Source organism: Brassica rapa, chromosome A07, assembly GCF_000309985.2.
Source record: "Brassica rapa cultivar Chiifu-401-42 chromosome A07, CAAS_Brap_v3.01, whole genome shotgun sequence".
Taxonomy (NCBI): Eukaryota; Viridiplantae; Streptophyta; class Magnoliopsida; order Brassicales; family Brassicaceae; genus Brassica; species Brassica rapa.
The window spans coordinates 24,168,949-24,191,517 of NC_024801.2; the positions used below are offsets into that span (position 1 = coordinate 24,168,949).

General features: G+C 34.1%; 5 protein-coding genes across 5 annotated transcripts; 2 read left to right on the forward strand and 3 right to left on the reverse strand.

Moving 5' to 3' along the window:
• The first annotated feature begins 176 nt into the window (after nt 1-176).
• On the forward strand, nt 177-5,715 carry LOC103831296. Its single transcript, XM_033274337.1, has one exon. The coding sequence runs from the start codon at nt 3,632-3,634 to the stop codon at nt 5,198-5,200; it is 1,569 nt and encodes a 522-aa protein (XP_033130228.1). The 5' UTR covers nt 177-3,631; the 3' UTR covers nt 5,201-5,715.
• Nucleotides 5,716-6,704: 989 nt separating this feature from the next.
• Nucleotides 6,705-8,540, reverse strand: LOC103831297 (peroxidase 11). The gene is made up of 4 exons (XM_009107188.2): nt 7,962-8,540; nt 7,656-7,847; nt 7,385-7,550; nt 6,705-7,285 (listed from the first exon to the last, which is right to left on the reverse strand). Exons 1-4 carry the CDS (start codon nt 8,304-8,306, stop codon nt 6,858-6,860), a joined length of 1,131 nt encoding a protein of 376 aa, XP_009105436.2. The 5' UTR covers nt 8,307-8,540; the 3' UTR covers nt 6,705-6,857.
• A 4,523-nt stretch (nt 8,541-13,063) lies between these two features.
• LOC103831298 lies at nt 13,064-14,059 on the forward strand. Its single transcript, XM_009107189.3, has one exon. The coding sequence runs from the start codon at nt 13,411-13,413 to the stop codon at nt 13,840-13,842; it is 432 nt and encodes a 143-aa protein (XP_009105437.1). The 5' UTR covers nt 13,064-13,410; the 3' UTR covers nt 13,843-14,059.
• A 2,810-nt stretch (nt 14,060-16,869) lies between these two features.
• On the reverse strand, nt 16,870-17,684 carry LOC103831299. Its single transcript, XM_033274392.1, has 2 exons — nt 17,326-17,684; nt 16,870-17,020 (listed from the first exon to the last, which is right to left on the reverse strand). Exon 1 carries the CDS (start codon nt 17,623-17,625, stop codon nt 17,329-17,331), a length of 297 nt encoding a protein of 98 aa, XP_033130283.1. The 5' UTR covers nt 17,626-17,684; the 3' UTR covers nt 16,870-17,020; nt 17,326-17,328.
• Nucleotides 17,685-19,009: 1,325 nt separating this feature from the next.
• Nucleotides 19,010-22,093, reverse strand: LOC103831300 (UPF0496 protein At5g66660). The gene is made up of 2 exons (XM_009107190.3): nt 21,645-22,093; nt 19,010-20,214 (listed from the first exon to the last, which is right to left on the reverse strand). Exon 2 carries the CDS (start codon nt 20,191-20,193, stop codon nt 19,066-19,068), a length of 1,128 nt encoding a protein of 375 aa, XP_009105438.1. The 5' UTR covers nt 20,194-20,214; nt 21,645-22,093; the 3' UTR covers nt 19,010-19,065.
• Between the last annotated feature and the right edge of the window lie 476 nt (nt 22,094-22,569).

Consider the following 22,569-nt stretch of genomic DNA (forward strand, 5'->3'; position numbering starts at 1 on the left):
GCCCACTATAACCCACTGCAATATTCGTGATGGGGCCATTTGTCCAACATTTCACTAAACTGAACTGAAAAGAAAAATCAATTCGGTTTGGTTCTTATTACTTCAATTTTTAGTTGACCAAAAAAAAAAAACTTCCATTTTGAAAAATTTATTGAAATTGAACCGATATTTTCGATTCGTTAGATTTTGATATACACTTTTTCAAAGTTCTAATAGATTTCGTTAGTTTCGGATATATATGGTTAGTTCAATTTGAGATTTTATTATTCTTTAAAAAAACTGAACTAGTACCGAACCGATTCAAAAATCAAAATATTTTATAAATCTTAAAAAAACCCACCAAGAACTGCAACGACAACATGCACCAAAATTGTATTAGCAAATACATAGTAAGCCTCTAATGTGATCTACAAGGGCGGTATTAAGCATGCCAATAAAATACAATCTTGATGCAGGTTGCTATTGCAGTTTTTTGGAGGCTTAGCCTGATCTTGATAAATTTGCGGTACTTTTTTTTGCCTGATTTTTTTTTTGATTTTACTGTTCAAGATTGCATCGAGGTCCAAAAAAACCAGCAAATAAGGTTGCATGATTTCATCCGGTCTGAACCTCTCACGCAGTTATAAGGCGTTAACAGTTAAAGTCACCTAAAGTCAAACAATCCAAGCCGGTGCAAGCGAAAAGGAGTGACCATGCTCCTTAAAGGTAGCACTACAGTAACACATGTTCTAGGTTCTATAAGAAGAAGAAGCAACACCAACATATTCGAATCTTCCTTTGATTGACACAAGTCAAATATGCATTTGAAGACTTAATTTGTGTTTCGTATTGAAAATTTGAAATTATGAATTATGACTCGTTATCAAGCGTTGGCTTTCGTTCTAAAATACCAATTATATATATTTTTCCATTTCTTTTGTTTTTTCTACTTCTGTTTTTTTTTTGTTAATTATCTTATATGGTGTAAATAAAAGACCCTGGAAAATCGAAGAAACTAATCTTTTCTGGTATCAATACACGTCCAGTTTAACAAAATCGAAGAAATAATTATCAAACTGGAAAATACAAATCACTTTACATATTTTTATTTGTAAAATTTATATGATTAAATAGTTAATATGGAATATATCCTACAAATCTTTTGATATCTTCAGATTTTCACACAAGGCTTTGAACTCTATTTAATAAGATTATATATAAGAAAAGTAAATCGACGATATCTAAAGATATGCTTGATGGAATGGAGATAGATAGGTCTTTTTGGCATACCATGAAATAAACGCATAGCAAGAGTATCATTTGGCAAGAACTCTGCAACAAGAAGCCTTTCATCTCCATCAGCGCAACACCTGATCAAACTGACGAATCTCTTGTGTTTCAACTCCCCAACTCTCTTGGCCTCTTCCTGGGAAACGTAGCAAGAAACAAAATCAACACCCACCAAGCGAACAGTAACGAACAAGAAACAGTACATCAAATTTCTCTGGATCAGACCAAGAATTTGTGTTGAACTTCTTGATGGTGATGGAGCCAAAGTTGTGCAAATCTCCCTTGTAGACACTGAAATTCTGGGTGGCCTTCTCAAGATCAGAGAAGGAAAACTTCGTGAAAGGCATCACTTCCTTCTCGAGCTTAGAATCCGGGGGAGCAACACCATGCTGAATCTGAGGTTGACTCTCCATGGAAGATGAAACAGAAAGAAAGAGAGATCCTCTGTTTCCGTAAGATAAGAGAGCGTTAAAAATCCTCTGAAAGTTTCAGTTAGAGAGAGAGAAAGATCGAGGCGAGAATCAAAATATTGCATCCATCTAACATTTTATATACTTATATCCCTCACCATGCCATGTGTAGAGTAGCTCCGGGATCTCTAATGCACTTCTTTTATAACAGACACACTATAATGTAAGCTCAAGATTACGCATCTTGATCATTGATCGTCATCTTCTGATTTTTTTTTTGTGTTTTTCTCACTTAAGAAATTTGCGTGGGAGCGACACTAGCTTTTCAAAGCTCGAACTTGCTAGTGCCTAGTGGCTTTTTTCTTTAGTGCTAGTGGCTTAGTATGTTCCTTAAATTTATTTTATTAATTTTAAGGTTGTATGTTTTGTGAACGGGACAATTTGTGTTGGTGGTATAATTTATGAGAAAATGTTCTTGTGATGTATAGTATAACTATAAACATATTTTATGTCAACAAAATATAAGGAAAAAATCATCTTTTTTTTTTTAACTGAAAAAGCATCTCTTCATAGTTAAAGGGTTTAAATTTACACTGCCATGATTTAATTAGAGGCATCTTATACATTTCTAGGAAATTCATATTATATTCTAAAGAAACCAAAGTAAAATTTTAATTTACTAGCATGCGGTATTAGAGGAATTGAAGTTGAACAGAAACGATCAGAGCTCACACTCTCGTGAGGGAGAAGAAAATGAACTCAAGATAAGAAAATGAATAATGTTTCTGTTAATTGTAAATGACATGTAAAAAGTGTTTATATACAACATAAGCTATCCCGTTTATACCGGTTCTAACTAACCAAACCACAAACCAACTATACATACTCTAATATGCGGTTTGAGCTAGTGACCCTAAGATCTGAAACATTTTCCAATTCACACACTTATTAACGAAAGATATAGTTGGAACCTGAAGCTGAAACATTAAAGCGTTCGTGCCACTCCAAGAATGAAAACGGTGTTGGAACCTGAAGGCTGAAGCTGACATTAAAGTGGGCAATTATACGTGCAACCTTATTGAAAATTATTTCGGATTTAATCATTCAGGAGACTTGATCACTGGTTTGCAGGGACAAGAGGTTTGGCATAAGCTCCAACCCAAAAATTGAAGTATCACCATGCCGAAGGTAAGACTTTATTTGCTTCAATAATGTATGTCTCTACATCTAATCTATACTCTTTGGCGTCAGAGTAGTATAAACAATATTTCGGGAGGCTGCCTTAGTTTTAAAATTATTTGGGGTCTCATCCCAACAAATCTACAATCTTATTTTTATAAAACTAAAATTTATATTCAATAACTATACAGAAAATAATCTAAACAAATCTAAGATGTAAAAATCTTCATATGGAAGCACTCATTTAGACTTAGTCACTTATAAATGCTTTTTAAGCGAACAACAATTGTAAATTTTATAATAGAGTGGTATGTATAATTTATGTTTTTACATATTGAAATTGCAAACATTTTTTATATATAGTTCATTTTGTGGCTTCAATCACCATAAATTCATATTCAAACTTCCAAACATAAGGAGAATAAAAAGTTCAATCACCATAAAATAAATAAATTATATGAAAGTAAATTTGCTAATGCGTATTTTCATGTATCAACAAATCTGCAGTTTCTTCGAACTTCTCCATCGACCAAGCTCTACTTCTGTTTTATTTTTGTTAAGTTTCTTTTCCGGTATAAAAGACTATACGCGTTCAGTTTAACAAAATCGAAGAAATTAATTATCATACTGGAAAATACTAATAGTTTACATATTTTTTTATTTGTAAACTTTATAGAATTAAATAGATAATATGAAATATATCTTGCAAATTTTTGATATCTTCATATTTTCACAAAAGGCTTTCAACATTATTTAATAAGAAAAGTAAATCGATGATATCTCATTCTAAAAAAATCATGATCCATGGAATGGAGGCAGACAGGTCAGGTCTTGTGGCACATCCAAAACGTTCCTTGGCTGGAAAATTCTTCACAAGTCTCGTACCACCGTCCCTTGACAGAACAGAAAGCTCACTGCGGCAGCAATGGAAACTTTCAGGCAGCTTGAAGGTTCTCCCTATGGAGAAAGACAATATTATCTTATTTGAGTTCGAGAAGAAGAGAGACAAGAAAGAGGTTGTAAAGGGTGGACCTTGGAACGTAGATGGCACCATATTAGTCCTCAAGAAGTGCTCACAAGACATATCCATGGTCGATCTTGATTTCTCTGTTGCTTGCTTCAAGGTCAAGGTAATAGGCCTACCCAAATTTAACTACACAGAAGATGATGTTGAGAAGATTGCGAAAAAGCTTAGTGATAAGCCATTGATTTCATATAAATATAACGAGTTTACAAGACTCTTTTGTGTTAGAGTTGAGATAGATTTGAAAAAGCCTCTGCCTCCCGGCTTTTACATTAATGGTAACGGTCGTGGGCCACCGTTCGTTCAGTTCAAGTACAAGAACCTTGGTGAGTTCTGTGAACATTGTGGTATGATTAACCATAGGATATGTGGAGAAGCCGCAAAGATGAGACCTTTGACCCGCAAGTTTAAAACGCGTGTGTATGGACCATGGCTTAGATGCGACCATAAAGTATTGGCTTGTAATGGTTTACCCGTGAAGTTTTACTATTCTCAGCCTAAACCGTTTGTTGACATGGGTTTAACGTACGAGGAGACAGTTACTTACGCTCAGTTCATGGTTGTGGTTCAAGTTGATCTTGTTTACAAGAGCGAGCAAGAATGGGGAGGCAAGAAACTGGTTCGTTCCTTGTTAGTAAGTGGGGACAATGACTGCTTCCGGTTTTCTTGTTTTCCGACACAAGTCATTAAGGATGTTTTAGCGTTTGAAATCGATAGGATCTCACCTCTGGCGAAGTTGACGTCAGAGGACAAGACCAGCATCGTCCTTGGCCTCGTGGCTGGCTTGATGAAGCAGAGGAAGACTTGGTCGAAGAAGAGATGGATTCCTTGCAAAGTTCGTGTCGAGAAAACAGTAATGGTGCCACCAGTGGATATGGAGGTTATTCTTGAAGAAGCCAGAGATAACAAACTTCATAAAACCATTGATATCAATATTGTTAAAATGGTAGGCTTCCCTTTAGGTAAGTCAGACGATTTACTGAGGAAGACTATTCGGGATGCGATCCGTGGGGTCGGTCAGACTCAGTTCCCAGATTCTTATGTTGAGTCGTGGGTGAGATTGGTGAAAAGGCCAAAATACTATTCCAGATTAATTTTGGAAAAAGATTGTCACAAGTGTGTCAAGGTGCTTGGCCCTGATATGGATATGTTTGGCACATGTTGTATATGTCAAGAAGGTTTCTTTCTTGGAGGCTACGCAACAATTACTTCTTGTTCTCATGTTTTCCACTCAAGCTGCATAACAGACTGGATTAATAAATCCACCAAGTGTCCACTCTGTCGTGTCCAGCTTGAAGTATATACTCTTATGATTTAAACCAAAGTCAAGGCTTTGATATCGAGTCTTTATGTCTTTAGTGCAATGGACTGGTGATATCGATCGAGTATTTTATGTCTTTAGGCTTTGATATCATAAAGGACACACATCTTCTTCTTTTCTTTTTTTTGACAAAACACACATCATTCTTTCCAGAAAGACTTTCGATACAATTTTTTTTATTATGCTATTTTGCGAGATTATCTTCAAAAAAACACTACACAGCATATGGGTCGGGTCTCCTATGCCCCTTTCAGTTGGTATCAGAACATCATAAGCTTCTTTAATGCATGAAAAGCTGAATTAATGCAAGAAACCGCCTTTTTTTTACTGAATGCAAGAAACCCTTTAAACACAAGCTTCAATACATTTCGGATGGGAACCGTTTCCACAACTTTCACTATTAATTAAAGGGATTTCCACAAACCCTTTAAACGCTTGTTTGTATGTAACATACCAAAAAAAAAAACTACAAAACAGAAGAGAAATCAAAGAAAGTCTATCCCAAAAAAAAACATGACTTGAATAGTATCTTTTAGTTTTCTTCTTTTCTTCTTTTTTTCTGTAAATTCTTTCTTTGTTCTTGTGTTCTTTCTTTTTCCCCGGAAATCTGATTAAGGCTGTGGCGTCTTCTATTTATACCCAAAGCTTTACTTATCCTACTCTTGTTTAAGTTTGGTCTTAAATCCCTTATCCCAATTGCATATTGCCTTTTACGTAGAAAAGGAAATAATGACATCAACAAATCCACCTCCTTTGTTTGCTGGACAAATTTGAGTGGGCAAGAATGATCAGAATTAATTAAGGCCTTAGCACCACAGAAACAAATATATGTATATTTGTTGTTACCTCTAGTAACCAGATCGTTGACATAGACTAATACATGTAATTAATTTTTTACATATTGGACGTACCAGATTACATGGTGATAGGAGATCTTGAGAGGTAGACGAAGGAAGTTCATCAGACCACGAAGACATTTGATTTCAGTGGAAGTACCAATGTTCGATATTTAGCTTCAGCTAAAGAATAAGAGACCACCTGTTTAATTATTTTCCAATGGACAAGAATAACTACCAAGTGCCACTAAGAAAACATCGTGTTAGCGGACAAGATGTCCAGTCATAATCAGAAAATGCTAGTCCCGAAAGTTTGGTGTTAGCATGAAACGTAATACCTCTTGACCTGGAGTTCATGTTAGATAACAGACAACTAGCATCGTATCATCAATATGATTGGTGAAAAATGTGAACCGGAAGCATCTTCAACCTCATTTTATATTTTACTTCAAAATGGAATGGTAAATATAGTAATGAACAAAAAATAAAAATAAAGTAATGTTTTTATTTTTTGTTCATTAATTCATTTCTTTCGTTCTATTTTGGACTAAAATATAGAGTGGAATTAGAGATGATGAACTAGTACATAAACATCCTATCAAAGTTATGATCGAGTTCTCTCAAAAATTATGATAGGGTAACTGTGAGATAAATGAGTTGGCCGATAGAATAAAGATAACATAAATTTATACTGAAGCCAAAATGTATAATTAAGGATAATAAAAAGATGGATTTCCTTTTAAAATAAATAAATGATAGGAAAATAGTTTGTTTTTCTGTAACTGGACTTAGGAAAATAGTTTTGCTAATGGATGTTTTCATGTATTAACGAATCTGCAGTTTTTTCGAACTTCTCCATCGACCAAGCTCTTAGAGTTCAAAATGTTCCCCATCTTCACCATCGACTTAGAGAATTGCTCAAAGAAAGCAACCGGATCCTCCGCGTACTTGCTCACTATACGCCGCGTCTGTATACCGAACATGCTCGTGTACATCTCCTGGTCCGAGTTCAGCAACCCTTCTCCTTTCAGAAGCGTGTGGTAGATAGAGTTGTCGAAGAGATTCGGCGTCACATTGTCCATCGCCGTCACGTTGCTGTCACCTTCTCCGCTGATCTCCGGACACAACTCTCGGAGGCTCGCCAGGTACGTCTCCGACACAGGATTCAGCGCTGACGTCACCCCAAAATCACCGTATATCCGTGAGCGGAAGTTCCGGCATTGTGCCTTCCCGATCGTGTGAGCTCCTACGTACATGAAGTGATCGGTTTGATGTTATTATAATCCGGTTTGCAACAATACTAAAATTAATCCCGGTTTAGTTTGGTTTAGCGGATTGATCTTACCAACGAGAGCGACCATGTCTTCAACAGAGAGACCCTGGTAATAGAATTTAGAGATGATGCTGACTAAACCTTCTTCAGGAGTTGGAAGGTTCGTTGCGGCAAGCTCGTAGCTCGCTGTCTTTGAATCTTTTCTTCCCACAGGAACGTCCCAGTAAGGTCCACCAACCTTTAATAAAATCAATGTTAACATGTTTCAGTTTCATAATTTATATGATACTATATAATATACATGATTGTTTGTGATAATCCCCTATGAGGGACTAATATATACCAGGATTGTAGCATCTCTAGCAGAAATTGTGAGAAGATCAGCGCAGGAAACAACTCCAGGACATTCCGATTCGATAATGTTCTTGATTCTGTCTACAATTTCGTATCCTTTCAATGAGTTTATGTTGGGAGAAGCTTTCTTCTCTCCCTGCAGTGTCTCTGTTTCATCTAGTAACACCGACGCATCGCATCCCTGCAATACAATTTAACCCTTGAGTAACTATGCGTACCACAAAGCAACTCCTTTTAGTTAAAAAGAGGTGGGATGATTTCTTGTCATTCAAGTAAGGTGTGTAAATGTACGTACTTGGACAAAACAGTCATGGAAGTGTAAACGAATAACTATGGCTGCATTTCTAGGATCTTCCTTCACTATGCATTCCATTTCTTTCTTGATTACGTCAAATACGGTGGGGCAAGTAGACTTGTAATAATCTAGGGTTAAAGGAAGATCCTTACCCGGTACATCAAAGGAAAAACATGGGATAAATATTGCATGAACGACAAAGATCACAAGGAGGAGTTTCATTGTTTCTTCTCTTGAAACCCTTTTTGATCCAATTTTTTGTTGGGAAATGTAAATGTATTTGTGGGAGTGGGAGAAATTGGGTGGGACTTCAAATAGATATATAAGAATGAGAGAAGTAGACATTGTAAGGTTTTAGATTTCTTGTGTCAAAAGGGTCTTGACAAGGTTGGTAAAATGAGATGCAACTAATTCTGTGAGATGGTTGTTGGGGTTTCCTATGACCTAAAGATAAATTAGATGAAAGTTAATTTGAACAATAGTACGGATGGTTACCACACCTAAATCATATATTACCCATAAAATGTACTATTTTCAAGTTTATATTCTGATTTTTTTTTCATAAGTATTTCTTTTGTGTGTGTTTGCATTAGGTCATTAGCTGCAACCATGTGATACTTGAAACACATCTAGAAGTCTCGTTGTTTTTATAGTTTGCTCAACTGTTTTTATTGATTTGGTCATCAAAATGACCTTTTCTATGGTCACACAAAATTAAATTAAAATATAGAATTTCATAACTCAGTTTTCATATTTTCAAAATATAATTTGAACGCTGGCTGTGACGCGACAGCGACACTAATGCAAACCCTGCTCCAAATTATGTAATATTTCATCCTATTTAGCTATAAAACAGAGGTGAATTTGGAAGTAAAACAGCCTAATTTGCATAAATTTCTTGAGTAAGAGGTATGTATGTCACCGAAAGGTTACATGAATAATTTTCAGGTCGATATTTGAATTTCTTTTAACCTCAACAATAGTTTTATATATATATATATTGTTTTGTAATTATACTGCTAATTGTTCTTATGTTGCTTTTTATCCTTTCCCTCAAGTGACGAGAAATAAAAAAGTAGGAGGGAATCTATGATCGTTGACGTCATATTGAATTATACGATTTGATTAAAAGACACTAAAAACTTAAAATAATAACAACGTAGTCCAACAATTTAGCAAAAGAAAAAAAAAGCAACGTAGTCCAACAATCGATGATAAAGCTTAAATTTATCTAAATCGTCGTCACCTTGTTATTAACTTATTATTTTAAAATATTTTCAGCCTTCAAAACGGTTAAAAACAAGGTTACATAGGGCAGAGACGCATTAGTTGGAAGAACTTGTGTTAGGTGGTTTTGGTAAAGAGGTAGGCGCTTTTGATGACGTCTTCGTCATGACCTCTTAGATATCTGAATCTGACTTATACCACATGCAGTTTGAATCGACGATACAAAATATTAATATCCGAACGATTAGATCATCCCCTGATATTTGAACTAGAGGCGACCCCAACGGTTATTATTTTGAAGGATTGGGACCAACTTTTTGTTTAGAGTGTGAATTCCTGATGTGTTCCCAAAAGAAGTGTGAATTCCTGATAAGGGTACAAGCTTAAACCATGCCAACGAAACTCTCTTCTTGTTTTCTCTGTTATGTTTTTTTTTTTTTTTGGAGTTACCCAACTTTATTTGGACAGAAGGTTTTATATTAACTGAACCAGCTAAAGAAAACAAAGAAAAGATTTGGTTATAAAACGGTCCATTAGCTCAGTTGGTTAGAGAATTGTGTTAATGACCCGAAGATCTCAGGTTCGAAATCTGCATGTCATGGGTCAATTCCACAATTTTTTTTTGGAACTAAGCCATTTCTACAACTTTTTTCTTTTTTTTTTTAACAAAATATGGTTTTGAAGTGATTGTGTTCTTGGAACGGGTCTAAAAAAACAACGAGTCGGTTGTCATCAATGAGTATGTGATAATGTTTCAGGCGAACATTATTGTTCGTTAAGACGGTTTAACTGGCATGAGACGAAGCATATAATTGCATAGAGTAGAGCGGTTCGACAATGTTTTATGTTATGCAGTAAATACTATTATCATGGATTATTTAGTGTGTGAGTAAAGCACATGGAATATTTTCTTCATTAAAGGAGCAATATGTGCCAAGAAAGAACACTATCTCCCGCGTACGCCTTAATCTCATTACGGAGGTCTTCTTTCGATTCATGTCCACGATGACAAATACAGTAACACCCGGAAAATGGCAATTAACTTTTCCTCTAAATTAAGATCATGAAATTTGTGAATGGATCTTTTGGTATCGATAAGTACTTAAATGGTCTTTAAATCTCTTGAAAATCCTATTTATTTGCGATCGTACTTCTACTCCATAATCTCTTTGAAATGCATTTTATTATTTGATTCTGGTGCGGCAATACAGCAGACGAAATAACAAGTATTGGATTGCTAATTATTTTAAACCAAGATTAACTATAAAACTCCTTGGTTCAAGCTACTCGAACCAATTGAGTCATGTCTTAGAAATTTTGATGGACAGTTTCGCGAGAAGACCAACCTCTTTCTACTTTGATATGTATTTCATGCAACGGTACATTCACTTTGGAGTGAGCGTAATGGAAGAAGACATGAAGAACCGAAGAACATCAACAGGATCCGTCTTGCCTAAGGCAAGCTATAGATCAGCAAGTTGGAAAAAAGATTTCTTTGATTCAAGCTATGGGAAGAACTAAATATTAGAAAGCTATGGAAGTGTGCAGTGCATTGCTTCAAGATGATATCAAGTATTCATCAAAACCAAAACCTTTGGCCTAGTTGACACGTTTCAAAACAAAGATGCCCTATTGTAAAAATATTTTGAGTTGATTAATTTTACATTCATTCTAACTCTAAGAAAAGAAAATTAAAGATTTTGCTTATGATATGCTGAGAGACCTTTAATGTTAGCCAAAAGATGGCTTGAGAATTAATCTTCACATCCTCAATGTTGTTTTTGACAGATGTTGCCGACCTTTCTCTTCTGTAATGTATTCTACCTTCAAACCTTTGTCATGACCCACACATATACGTGAACTACTTTTACTGAAGTTTAGAATCTTAAATTCTAGGAGCGCCAAAAACGTAAACTTCAGTGATTTAATTGGTGGTCTTGTGAGACCCGCATGAATAATATAAAAATAAAACCTAACACAATAAAATCCGTCTTAATCTATTAATCTAAACAAAGACTCGAGCGTAATTGACTTGACGTTTATGAACTTATTATAAAGCGAGATGTCCTTTCACAATCTCTCCATGGGTCTTAACTTCTTCATGTTTTCTTTTTTAGTTGAGTTATTATTACTTTTTTTTAGAGGTTTATATATGAATACAGTAAAAGCAAAGAATTTCGAAACCAATAATATATATATTATTCAATTATTGCACTTTTAGGATACCATGTTACAGAAGAGAAAGAAAACAAAAAAAATGGGCCGAGAAATCTAATCGAAAGGTATGATGTTACAGCAGAGATTTTTGTCATCTTATCTAAGATGGCAACCAAATCATGAAAAATGCTTGAAGAAGTATAGTGGTGTGTCTAATTTAAATGAGAGAAGTTTCCAAAGTGTATACACTCATCCAATAATAATTTAATAATTTCACATGGGAGACTTATGAGTAAGAGACAAATGAATCCATGGGGAAGTATACCTGACAAAAGCAGGCATTCAAAGCAAAGCAAAAAAGTTTGGTGCTAAGGGACATACCCACTTTCTTCTTTACCAGCAACCAAGCAACATGGCATTTACTAATTCATGTTTAAGAAACCTTTTTAGCATATTAGTTCTAAGTTCATAGACTCATCATATACTAACAAGTGAAGAAAGTAATATTCTCATATCTATATACATATGAGAGTGAAAGAGAAGCCAATCCAAATTCTTTTTTTTTTTCTCAACTACTCACCCATATTAAGTGTCAAAAACAAACAATATCAAATCATGTAATATTTCTAAATTATCTAATATATTGGCCAAAAAGTACTGTCAGCTTAAACCCATTACTAATGAAATAAAGATATTATGATAGAGAGAAACAGTACACTCACTCGTGTAGGATGAATGATAGATAGTACAAAGACCCACATGAGAAAATACAAATGAGTCTCCCCCAAAAAAAGCTTGGAGGCATTAACGATGTGTACAATTCTAATAAATCCTAATATACATCGACTCATGAGACCCACAATGCGTATTATTATTTGTACTATGATGATCAAATTTTCCTAAACTACAAAAACTGAATTACTTGAATGTTTAACAAGAAGGGCCAAAGTCCTATTACCACACCATACCCATTTATAACGTTATAGATGGTTTCTCTCCCCACTTGATTTTGCCTAGCTGTAAGCAAAAGTATGAAATCCAAATGACTGTAAAAAATGCAAAAGATGAAAGCATAAACAAGAAGTTGGAAGTAATTTACTATCTATGTTTTGTCCTTTTCCTCAAGAATAAAAAGACAGTCAGTAAATCCAGTTGGGTTACCTTCAATGCAAAAAGAAAAAGAAAAAGAAAAAAGAAACTCTATATTTTGGAGGAGAGAGAGAGAGAGAGAGGAACCAAAAGGCTGCAACACTTTTTATGACCAAGACAGGACTGAGAAGGAAGAAGAGTATTAAAGGAATGAGGAAGAGGAACAGCTCCTAACCTAATTAAGAAAATAGGTTTTCATATTCCTTCTTGTTTGTTGAGTGGGTCTCATCTTATTTCAACCTAAAAAAAGCTGAATCTTTTTATAGTTGTGGGATTGATTGCAACACAGTGAATGAGAGAGAGTGAAGTAAAAACTAGTAAATGTTATGTCTATCCTATCATGTAGTTATTATCAATGAAAAAAGGGTAAGTACTAACCAATGAGCATTGCTTATACACCTCACTTAATGAGAGAGAGCTCAAAACAGATAACTCTGGTTTGGTGGGTATTGATGTATTCTGTCTCTTCTACGGTTTGTGTGGTCTGAACCGTGTTTTGGGAACTACTATAACATTCGATTCCCTATAGATATATCTCTATAAAAGAAAGTGGTAAAGAGAATTAAATTTCTTATAGAGAAACTGTACTATACTTCATTTCAAGAATTCGCTTACTAACATTTTCTCCTTCATATCTACTATATCTGAAAATAGCTTGTCTTGTAGTTCTTCAATTGAGGGAAAACAGTGGTCTTAGAATTGCCATGTGGTGATACACACTCCTATTATTCAATTATAAGAGTGATTCAATAGGCTCCAGCTTTTCCTGATTCTAAAACACAAGAAAGAAAAAATATCAGACACAAAAGACACTGAGGCTATATCAGAGGGTAAAGAGATTGGGAACAAGCTGTAAGGTACGTAACGTTTTTCAAAAAAGAAGAAGCTAAGCTCAACCTTTTTTTGTGTGTTGGCAATGGAGTCTCCAAGAAGAGGAGGTTCTGAGGAGAAGAGTAGTTGTGAATCAGGATGGACTATGTACATAGAAGACACCTTCCATGGAAACCATCACTCTGAGGTTGTCTATGAAGAATATGATGATGATGATGATTTCCATGGAAAAGAGGTCGATGATGATGGGGATGGTGATGATGATAGTAGTGAGAATGGGAGCGATGATTCGATGACTTCTGATGCATCTTCATGGCCTAGCACTCAGCAACCAAGGAACCCCAAGAATCATGCAGCTGCAAAGAAGAGCAATGCCAAACAAGTCAGTCATCAGACAAAGAACAGGGCTTGTGAAAAGTTCAGCGACGAAGAAGAGGAATCTGAGTTCAAGGCTAGAACAAGAACCACTACAACTAGCCGTGTTCAAAGTAGAGGCAAGGCGAGCAAAACCAAATAAGCTCCTCAATACATGGTTTTAGTTTCTGTTGCTATATCCAATGTCGAGGGGAAAAAATATCAGAATCAAGACCATGTAGTTGTTTACTTTCATTTGATATTTATGTGTAATTGCATTGCTTTCTTTAACAGGATTATGTTTTTGCTTAAAGCAAATCCCGTTCCTGTAACTTTGTCTGCCTTGGAACTATGCTAATAATATCTACCTTTTCTGCACATACTCCGTTCTAACACAAAAAGGGAACATTTCAATAATCCATAGCCATTGAAAAAAGCAAAACATGTACACGAACTACATACTTATTCAAACAAGTTCATCCAAATGATTTGAGTTTTGAATAAAACAAAGAGGTCGATGACAAAACAAGAGTTTCTAAGGTTTTTACTAGGTGTGGCCCCAAAATAGCTACCACACCGTAGCTTTGCCTGTTAGCAAAGAGTTTCTGCTTTCAATGCCTTCACATGATTCTTTTTTTTAAGAACAACTTACAATCATTCAAGATATGTCATTATCCACTCTCACAAAACTTTACATAACCAAAAATTCATAAAATAGGATTTTACATCAGGAAAAGAGTGATAGAATATCCAACAAAAGAACCTGTTTGTGATATTATTCTCACCTTTTCAACACAGTAAGAACCATTCTGCATGTTTACAATAGTAAATAGTAATACATGGCCAACGTTTAACCCTCAAATTTTAAATAGTTAATATGTTTTGGCTCTATATTATCCACAAATATATATTCTACGGAACATTTGACATCTTTAAACTGTAATTGTTTCAAATTCCATAAATCCCAGTGTCAATTCTAAATAAATATAAATGTATCTATCAGAAAAAAAGAAGAGTAAGAGTTTCTACTACTAGAGATATTTCAACTGAGACTCAAAAGCTCAGTAACAGAGTCAATCGATGATGGATCTATACTTTGAGATAGCATGATGCGTAACTGTAACTTGTAATCAATATACATATTAAGTCTCAGAAAATGACTGAAAAGTTATTAGACTTATTGAGGCACATTGAATTGAGAGCAGAAAACAACAAAGATTTTTTAGCTGGCAGCTTGCTAAGAGAGGACCGCCTTCACGTAGATGTGATTCTCAAGTCACTTTCGAGACTGTAATCTCAAATCCACCATGCACGTGCAGAAGCAATAAACAGGTAGACGATAATGAAAGAAGGGTCGTCCAATCTAATTCTAGTGACCCACAAAATTGTGAGAGATTAAGACCCGGAAAATGCACAACACATTGGACTTGGTCTACCAAATTTCAACTTCAAGAAGACCGTAGAACCAAACGAGCAAAGGCCAAGAACCAAGCATTTCAACTAAACAAATGGCATCTGCACACGTTGCACTGCTATTCGAAAATGACATCCAAGGAAAAGATTAACAAAAGGCAACCACCAATCGTTAAGATTATGGAGTTTTAGTTTCAAGTCACCCAAAACTTGAAAGAGAATAAAAATGGCAGAATTTAAACCCTTGTGTTTATCCTCACTATTCAACCAGAACCGGACCTCGACGTAGTTTAATGAAATTATTGGTTTTACCTCTCAGATTTTAAGGAGTCAGTATACAATATTTCTATGGCCTCAAAATTATTCCGAAAGTATTAAAAATCATAATATTTTATAGTCCCTAAAATTTCAGGATCGACCATGTATTCAATCTCTGAACTCTCTCGTGAACAAGAACAATGGAATATGGGGGCTTGTTCGAACTCAGGAGTCTGGTTCGAGTTTGCAATATAGCTGAACCTGAAACCTGAGAATATAGTTGCCTCAAATTAACACTATTGACTTCAAAAATAAAAATGTAAAATATAACTAGAAGACAACTCAGTATTCCAAACTAAACAAGAACCTTAATTTTCTGCTCCTTTACTTTCAAAACAAATTCCCATTCAATACCCCAAATTTTCTGCACCTTTCACTGACTAATTACAAAAGCATGACATACCATATTGAAAAGTATACATAAAAAGCCAGTGATCCTTATCAACACCGAGGGAAAAAAATGACGGAAGTAAACGGTTATGCATTTCCTTCTCACTAGCACTTTTACTAAGCTTAGCAATTGAATCCCATAACATGGACTAACAGAAATGGTCTGTTGGGAATCACTTTGGCTTCTGTTTTCCCGGTCTCTGCATTATAGGAGTCAGGGCAGGCTCAATAGTGTTAAGGGCCCTAGGACGAAAAAAAAAAATTTTACGTTCTAAAATTTATACGTAGATAATATTTAAAATGTTTTTAAAATTTAATCAGTAATATTTTGTAATAAAAATAAAACTATCTTCATATCAAATAATTTAGCCCCTTTTCAATTTTATTTATTATATTTATAATTTTTTATATATAAAAATATAAATTTATAAAAAATTAGGCCCCTTAATTAGTATTATACGGGGAGACACGGGCTTGGGCCCGGGGCGGTCGTACCGCTTGTCCCTCCTAATAAGCCGGCACTGATAGGAGTCGGTGGCGGCAGAGTCCATTTAGGTGGTGGTGGTCGCGGCAGAATTCAATATAACGGTGGCTGTACGTAGCAGGGACATATCAATTGATTTCAGAGAGTGCAAACCACTGACTTGCTGGTCTGGATCATGTGATGCATGTGGTTATTATCCGAAAATATTGTTGTTTCAAGCATATAGGTTTCTAAAAAGAATGACTCAGGTTTAGATCTAATCATTATTCTCAGACGGTCAACTGCACAAGGTGTAAAAACGGTATAGCATACTAATTAAAGTCGAAACTTCATGATGGAGATGATTTGAGTTATGTCAATTGCGTCACTATAACGGTGGAAATGTTCGGCAAAGAGATTAGGCTTATGTGATGGTGACCTGACTAGTGAAAATTTTGACATTTCCAAAAGTGTTCACGTGGAGATGAGTGTTCTAGAATTAATCATGTGTTTTCGTAATACTTATCTCAAAATTTATTGTATTTTGTGGGCAAGAACCATTTGTACGGTTTGTTTAGCCATTTGAACTTTAATCAAATATCAAAATGTTGACAATTTTTTTTTATAATTCTTTTCTTTTAATTTCAGACTTCAGTTACAATATTTGTTCTGCATTTCGCATACAAGTAGAACAAGAGAGCCTTTGCATGAGTTTCTTGTCTTCGCACAACATGTTAGACTTTGGTTTGCTGAAAAACTGCAGAACAAATTAAACAATCGACGTTATATAAAATAGAGATATTGAATATTGATTTAATTACTCTCGCTTTGATTTATTGTATTTATATCAAATTTTTTTTTTTTGATTAAAAAAGGGTTAAATCCGGATCTATTAAAGACACAGACCTAACCCGAAAACAATAGCCCATATCCGTGTGGCCAGCGGGGTTCGAACCAGGGTTCGCGGTATATCAAATTATTTCACAACTAGAAAAGCAACTTCTTTGTTTTAAAGAAACATTTCTTACGAATTATCTTCTTTCTTTTTACTAAATTTCTTACGAATTATCTCCGGCTAGATATTAAAACGGAGGCGCTGGGAGGAGCGGATCTGACATGGTGGAGGAAAGCGACGGAGCAGAGGACAGCGGCGATGAGAGCATAGAGTCCAAATCCGAACATCAGAGAAAAACCGGCAACGATCAGATCCATCGCCGTCTGAATGCTAATTATCATCTTCAGATTCTCGAGTTGGTTACAACGTTGAGATATAAACTTTGTGGAAGAAGAAGAGGCAGAGGGTGGAAACTTTGAAAACAGAATGTGTTGCACTTGGACCAATGAAACACGCATTTGCCACATTACGTGCTAAACTCCAATTATCAAAACATTTTCTTAACACAATACTATTTTTTAAACAAAAAAAATCAAATTAATATAAAATGTAAAATAATAAAATCAAATACAAGAAAAAAAAGAAAGGGATCTGAGATTAAATGAATTAAATTTGGATAGAGATCAACACAAAATATAGCATCTCTAGCCTCTAGTATAGATGTCACAAATAAATAACATACTTTAGTAGTTTTCAGAAAAGAAAAAGAGCCTACATATGTGTGGCAATAGAATGTGTATAGAATAAATAGAATGTGTTATTGATATGCGTGGCAAAACGCCTGTATTTATACTACCATGAAATCCTAAATAGCTAAGGATTTTGAATAACTACATCATTATCTTAATGTTTTTAACTATCATTATCTTATGGTATGAATGGTGACCATGAATAATGTATTTTTTAACATTTCAAAAAAAAAATCCTTATTCACAAGTAATTTTTTTTTTCATTCTTTTTCATTTTTTTGTAGAAAAATAAAGAACAATATTATTCCTTATTAAATTTTAGAAAAAAAAATATTTTATTTTTATTCCTGTTATTTAGTTTTTCTACATTTATTTTTTATTTGTTCCTTTTGTTTTCAAAATAGTCACCGGTTGAATCCTTAATGTAAATAGGAGTTATCCAATATAAGATAGTAGTTATCTTATTAAACACAGAAAAATATGGATCAACATCAAAATACAAGCGAGTGGAAAGGGCCAAAATCTACAGAAATTGCTGTTGTGATCTAGTATTATGTTTATGGTGACGTATTCCACTTTATATAACAAGATATATAAACCAACCCTATCATATATGGATATGGCCGACTTTACAAAATTAAAGTACATAACCCGTAAAGCCCAACCATTATTCAAACATATAACATATGAGTCTATGGCACACTTCACACATGAATAAAAAAATATTATGAGGTATTATTCAATCGTATATTTTAATAAAGTTTAAATCTAAACACAATACACTTTTATTTGAATGATGATTAGAAGTTTTATTTTAGAATCTAATGAATGATTTAAATCCAGTTTTTAAAATCTACTATTATTCAACTTTAAGAGATTTTATTTTGGATTAATTTCAAATCATTTTTATGGAATCTCATGAATAATTGATTAAAATCAAAATCTAATGCATATTGCAAAGATTTTAAAATCCATCAAATGAAACTATCTTAAAATTATAAGATTTGATAGGTTACAATATATTAGTAATTGATTTTAAATCACTAATTGATAACTACCCACTTATTTTTGCCAGATTTATATAGGATTCGATAGATTTGTTTTTTCTTTGGTCACCAATTCATTCGTTGCTGATAAAGGAAAGAGAACACAAGTTTCGCACACTTCGAACATTAATATAAAAGTATAAATACGTTGGATAGTTTACTTCTTATTCCCTTACGATGACATTGATTTGGTTATGTGTTCCAGAACTTGTAGTTTCCCAGAAGCGACACATGAGATACACTTACCCACAGCTTCACCAAATTCCTGAATTGTACTAGCAAACGCATCCACTTCCTTAAGGATTGCTTCCACCAGAGGTTTTGCGGCCTCCTCTTCTCTTTTCACAACAGCAAGCTCCATAGACCCCAAAATCAATGAGAGACTCGTAGTAAGCTTCCCGACTAGGCTATTTATCGTTTTTGTCCATTGGATGTTGACATTAGTATTTTTCTCCATAATATTGGCCACCTCTTTCTGTCTATACAAATTCTTCTCACGGTTCTTCATCATCTCGTTGAGATATAGTCCTAAAGGTGCCATCAGGAGGTTCAACCCAAACGCAGTACCTTGCGCCAATGAAGGTACGGCTACTATGTTTGAACACATCTCTACGGCCAAAAAAGAAAAAACCATGGTAGAGAAAAAAATAGTCATCAATCTCCTCCTTCTCTTTAATTTACCCTGTTGTTTCTCAAGCTTCATCACCAGCTCATGGACCTTCTCTAAAAGCTTAAGGTGCTCAGCGCGTACAGACTTCAACTGATCCTTGAACTCGTCACCAAAAGGATCTCCCCTAGCTTTGACGTTATTCAGCTCCTCTAACGTTTCGGCGTACTTCTTCTTGTTTCCTCCAATCTCTGTGTCCATGGACTCTTTTTTAAACTGTTGGATCGCGATTCGAATGATCAGAATGCTTAATTTTGCTTTATTGGTGCAGTTCCCCACTGTATTAAATAGATCTAAAGTACTAGTGGAACTCTCATAATAGAGATCGACCAAAGACCTTAGTTCTTCGTTCTTCAATAAATCTACGTTGGCGATAATGCTCTCCGCCAAATTTTGGTTCATTTCAACTAGAAACCCGCACACCGACTTGACTGCGTTTAGGGAAAAAAATTCAGTAGTGAGGGAGCCATTCAATTTGCTAAATCGTTGGTCAAGCGAAGAACCAAAGGATTTGAGCTCTGGATCTTCTTCACAAGCGGTTGTGTAAGAAATCAGGTTTGGTTCGTTGGTTCCATCCTTATCGGAACTTGAGTATTTCGACAGTAGTAGAGAGACTAATCCAACAGCCGCCATTTACTTTATACTCGAGCTAATCTGGAACAATACACAACTACATGATCAAACATCTAAACAAACATAATATATTGAAAACTACACTAAACTATATAACACCATAATTATAATTTTGATATCAAAAAGTCTGTTGGCTTTAGAATTTGGCATCACAAATAATTTTTTTTTATGAGAAACAGATCATCATAACGCATATTCAAATGATCAAAAACAAAATGAATACACATATATCAAACATTCAAAATGCAATGTTATACATTAAATAGATAATATGTTAAAATATGTTAAGAGTCATCATCATGAATTACCGGGCTACAAATCTAATACACTTTAACGGCTATCAAATTATGTTACTTGTCTTAGCAACATCATATAATAGTTTAGGGATGTCACAATGTGATTCATATAGTTTCTATAGTTTTTATTAAATTATTTTTGTCCAGATATGTGTTCATGTGGTGACATATTGTTCATACATGTATTAATCATTTTTTCCGTATAATATCTCTAATCAATAAAGTTTCAATTAGTGACCACATTTTATAAACAAAATAATGGTGAAATTCTTATTCTTTAATTTTGATATCAATCATGTTGAATTTTTTGTCAAATTACAGAAACATGGGTCTCACTCTATTCCTCTCATTTCCTCAAGGATGAAAAATTTTATGAAGAGAAAATTTCTCTTCCAATTTCGATGGGGAAGAAATTAAAGGGGAAGAAATTAAACATAAATTCTTATATTTCTATTTTTTATTTCCTCAACTGAATTTTTGTTTATTATTTTATTTATTTTTCTGTTCAATTAAACGGACACCAAATGAAGCCTATTTCTCTTTTGTTGAAAACTATTAATATGAAAAATATCTTACTAGTCTATGTTTCTCAAAATAAATAAAGAAATGAAAAAATATTTCTACAAGTTATTGCAAATAAAAGCTATATACAGTATAACTTCTATAAATTAATATACACTAAAAATCTCTATAAAATAATATAATTTTATAGTCTCAAATTGAGTTTTTGATTCAATTAGTATATCGATAAATTAATATCTCTATAAATTAATAAAAAATTATAGTTTTGGCGTAGTCCCAACATTATTAATTTATAGAGGTTTCACTGTATATATTATATATTTTTGGCATCATATATATTCTATATATTTAAAAGTGTTAAACTTGGATTCAAATCAGTTATAGAATGTTCTCCATTAGGGCACTATCTAACTATAAAGTCCCAAACATCACGTCTACAAAATTATGTCCTAGGCAAATGTTTAAAAAAAGTCCCAAAATGATGCCCTAGCCGAATGTTTAAAATGTTTAACTATAAGTCCCAACATTTTTTAATTTTTTTGAGTTGTTCCAAATTTTTTTTATCCCGTAATACTTAAAAGCAAAGAGATTACTCAAATCAAGATGAGATAGGCTTGAAAAAAAGAAAGTTACCTGAACTTGGATAAGAATCTTAGTGAAGACAAGAGAATGTCGAGATTACTCTGATGTACAAGTATCTATAGGTACTGGATTGTTGCAGACTTGCAGTTATTAACTTAGCAAAACACACACATATATAAAATCAGTAGCCAGCCACCCGTGAAACTGTGGAAAAGACGTCGATCGTGCTGGGAGTTGGGGAATAACGCGGAGTAGAAAAGTTCACCCTCGAAACTGTGGAAAAGACGTGGATCGTGCTGGGATTGGGACAATAACGCGGGGAAGAAAATTATTAGGTTCAACTGGTCTTTTTTTTTTTGACAACATGGTTCAACTGGTCTTTTATCTATCATTAAATGATTACTTTTCATGTTTCTAAATTACATCAATTGATTTTTGATTTATCTTCTCCTGCCATAGTTCCAGCCTTCCAGGTGACATCTTCTCATCTTTCAATTCTTTTCTACATCATTTAAAACTTTCTTCTCAAAGTTTTTCCACGTAATTGCAGACATTACTCTCATGTTTTCCATCTTCTCTTTACATAAAATACATTCAAATCAAATCTAAAGTATATATGAAATTATAATTCAATATATAACACTAAAATTAATTCAATTTTATAGCAATTATTACAAAATATAATTTAATTGACCTCCTTTTTATCTTTCCTATTTTTAAATTACCATATTTTTTTTTCTCATATTCATTTCACAAGTATTTTTACATTTCAAACATTTTTCACGTTTCATCTAAATTATTTTTCTTAAAATCTTTCCCACAAACCACATGTGGTTGTCTATTGGTAGGCGACATTGGGTTGTCAAGCAATTTGGTTCGAAGTAACTTCACAACACTAAATTCATGTGGCTACGTGTATATAAAATTATGTTTTGGGCCTCGTTTAATATTTGGAAAGAGAGTATATTTATGTACC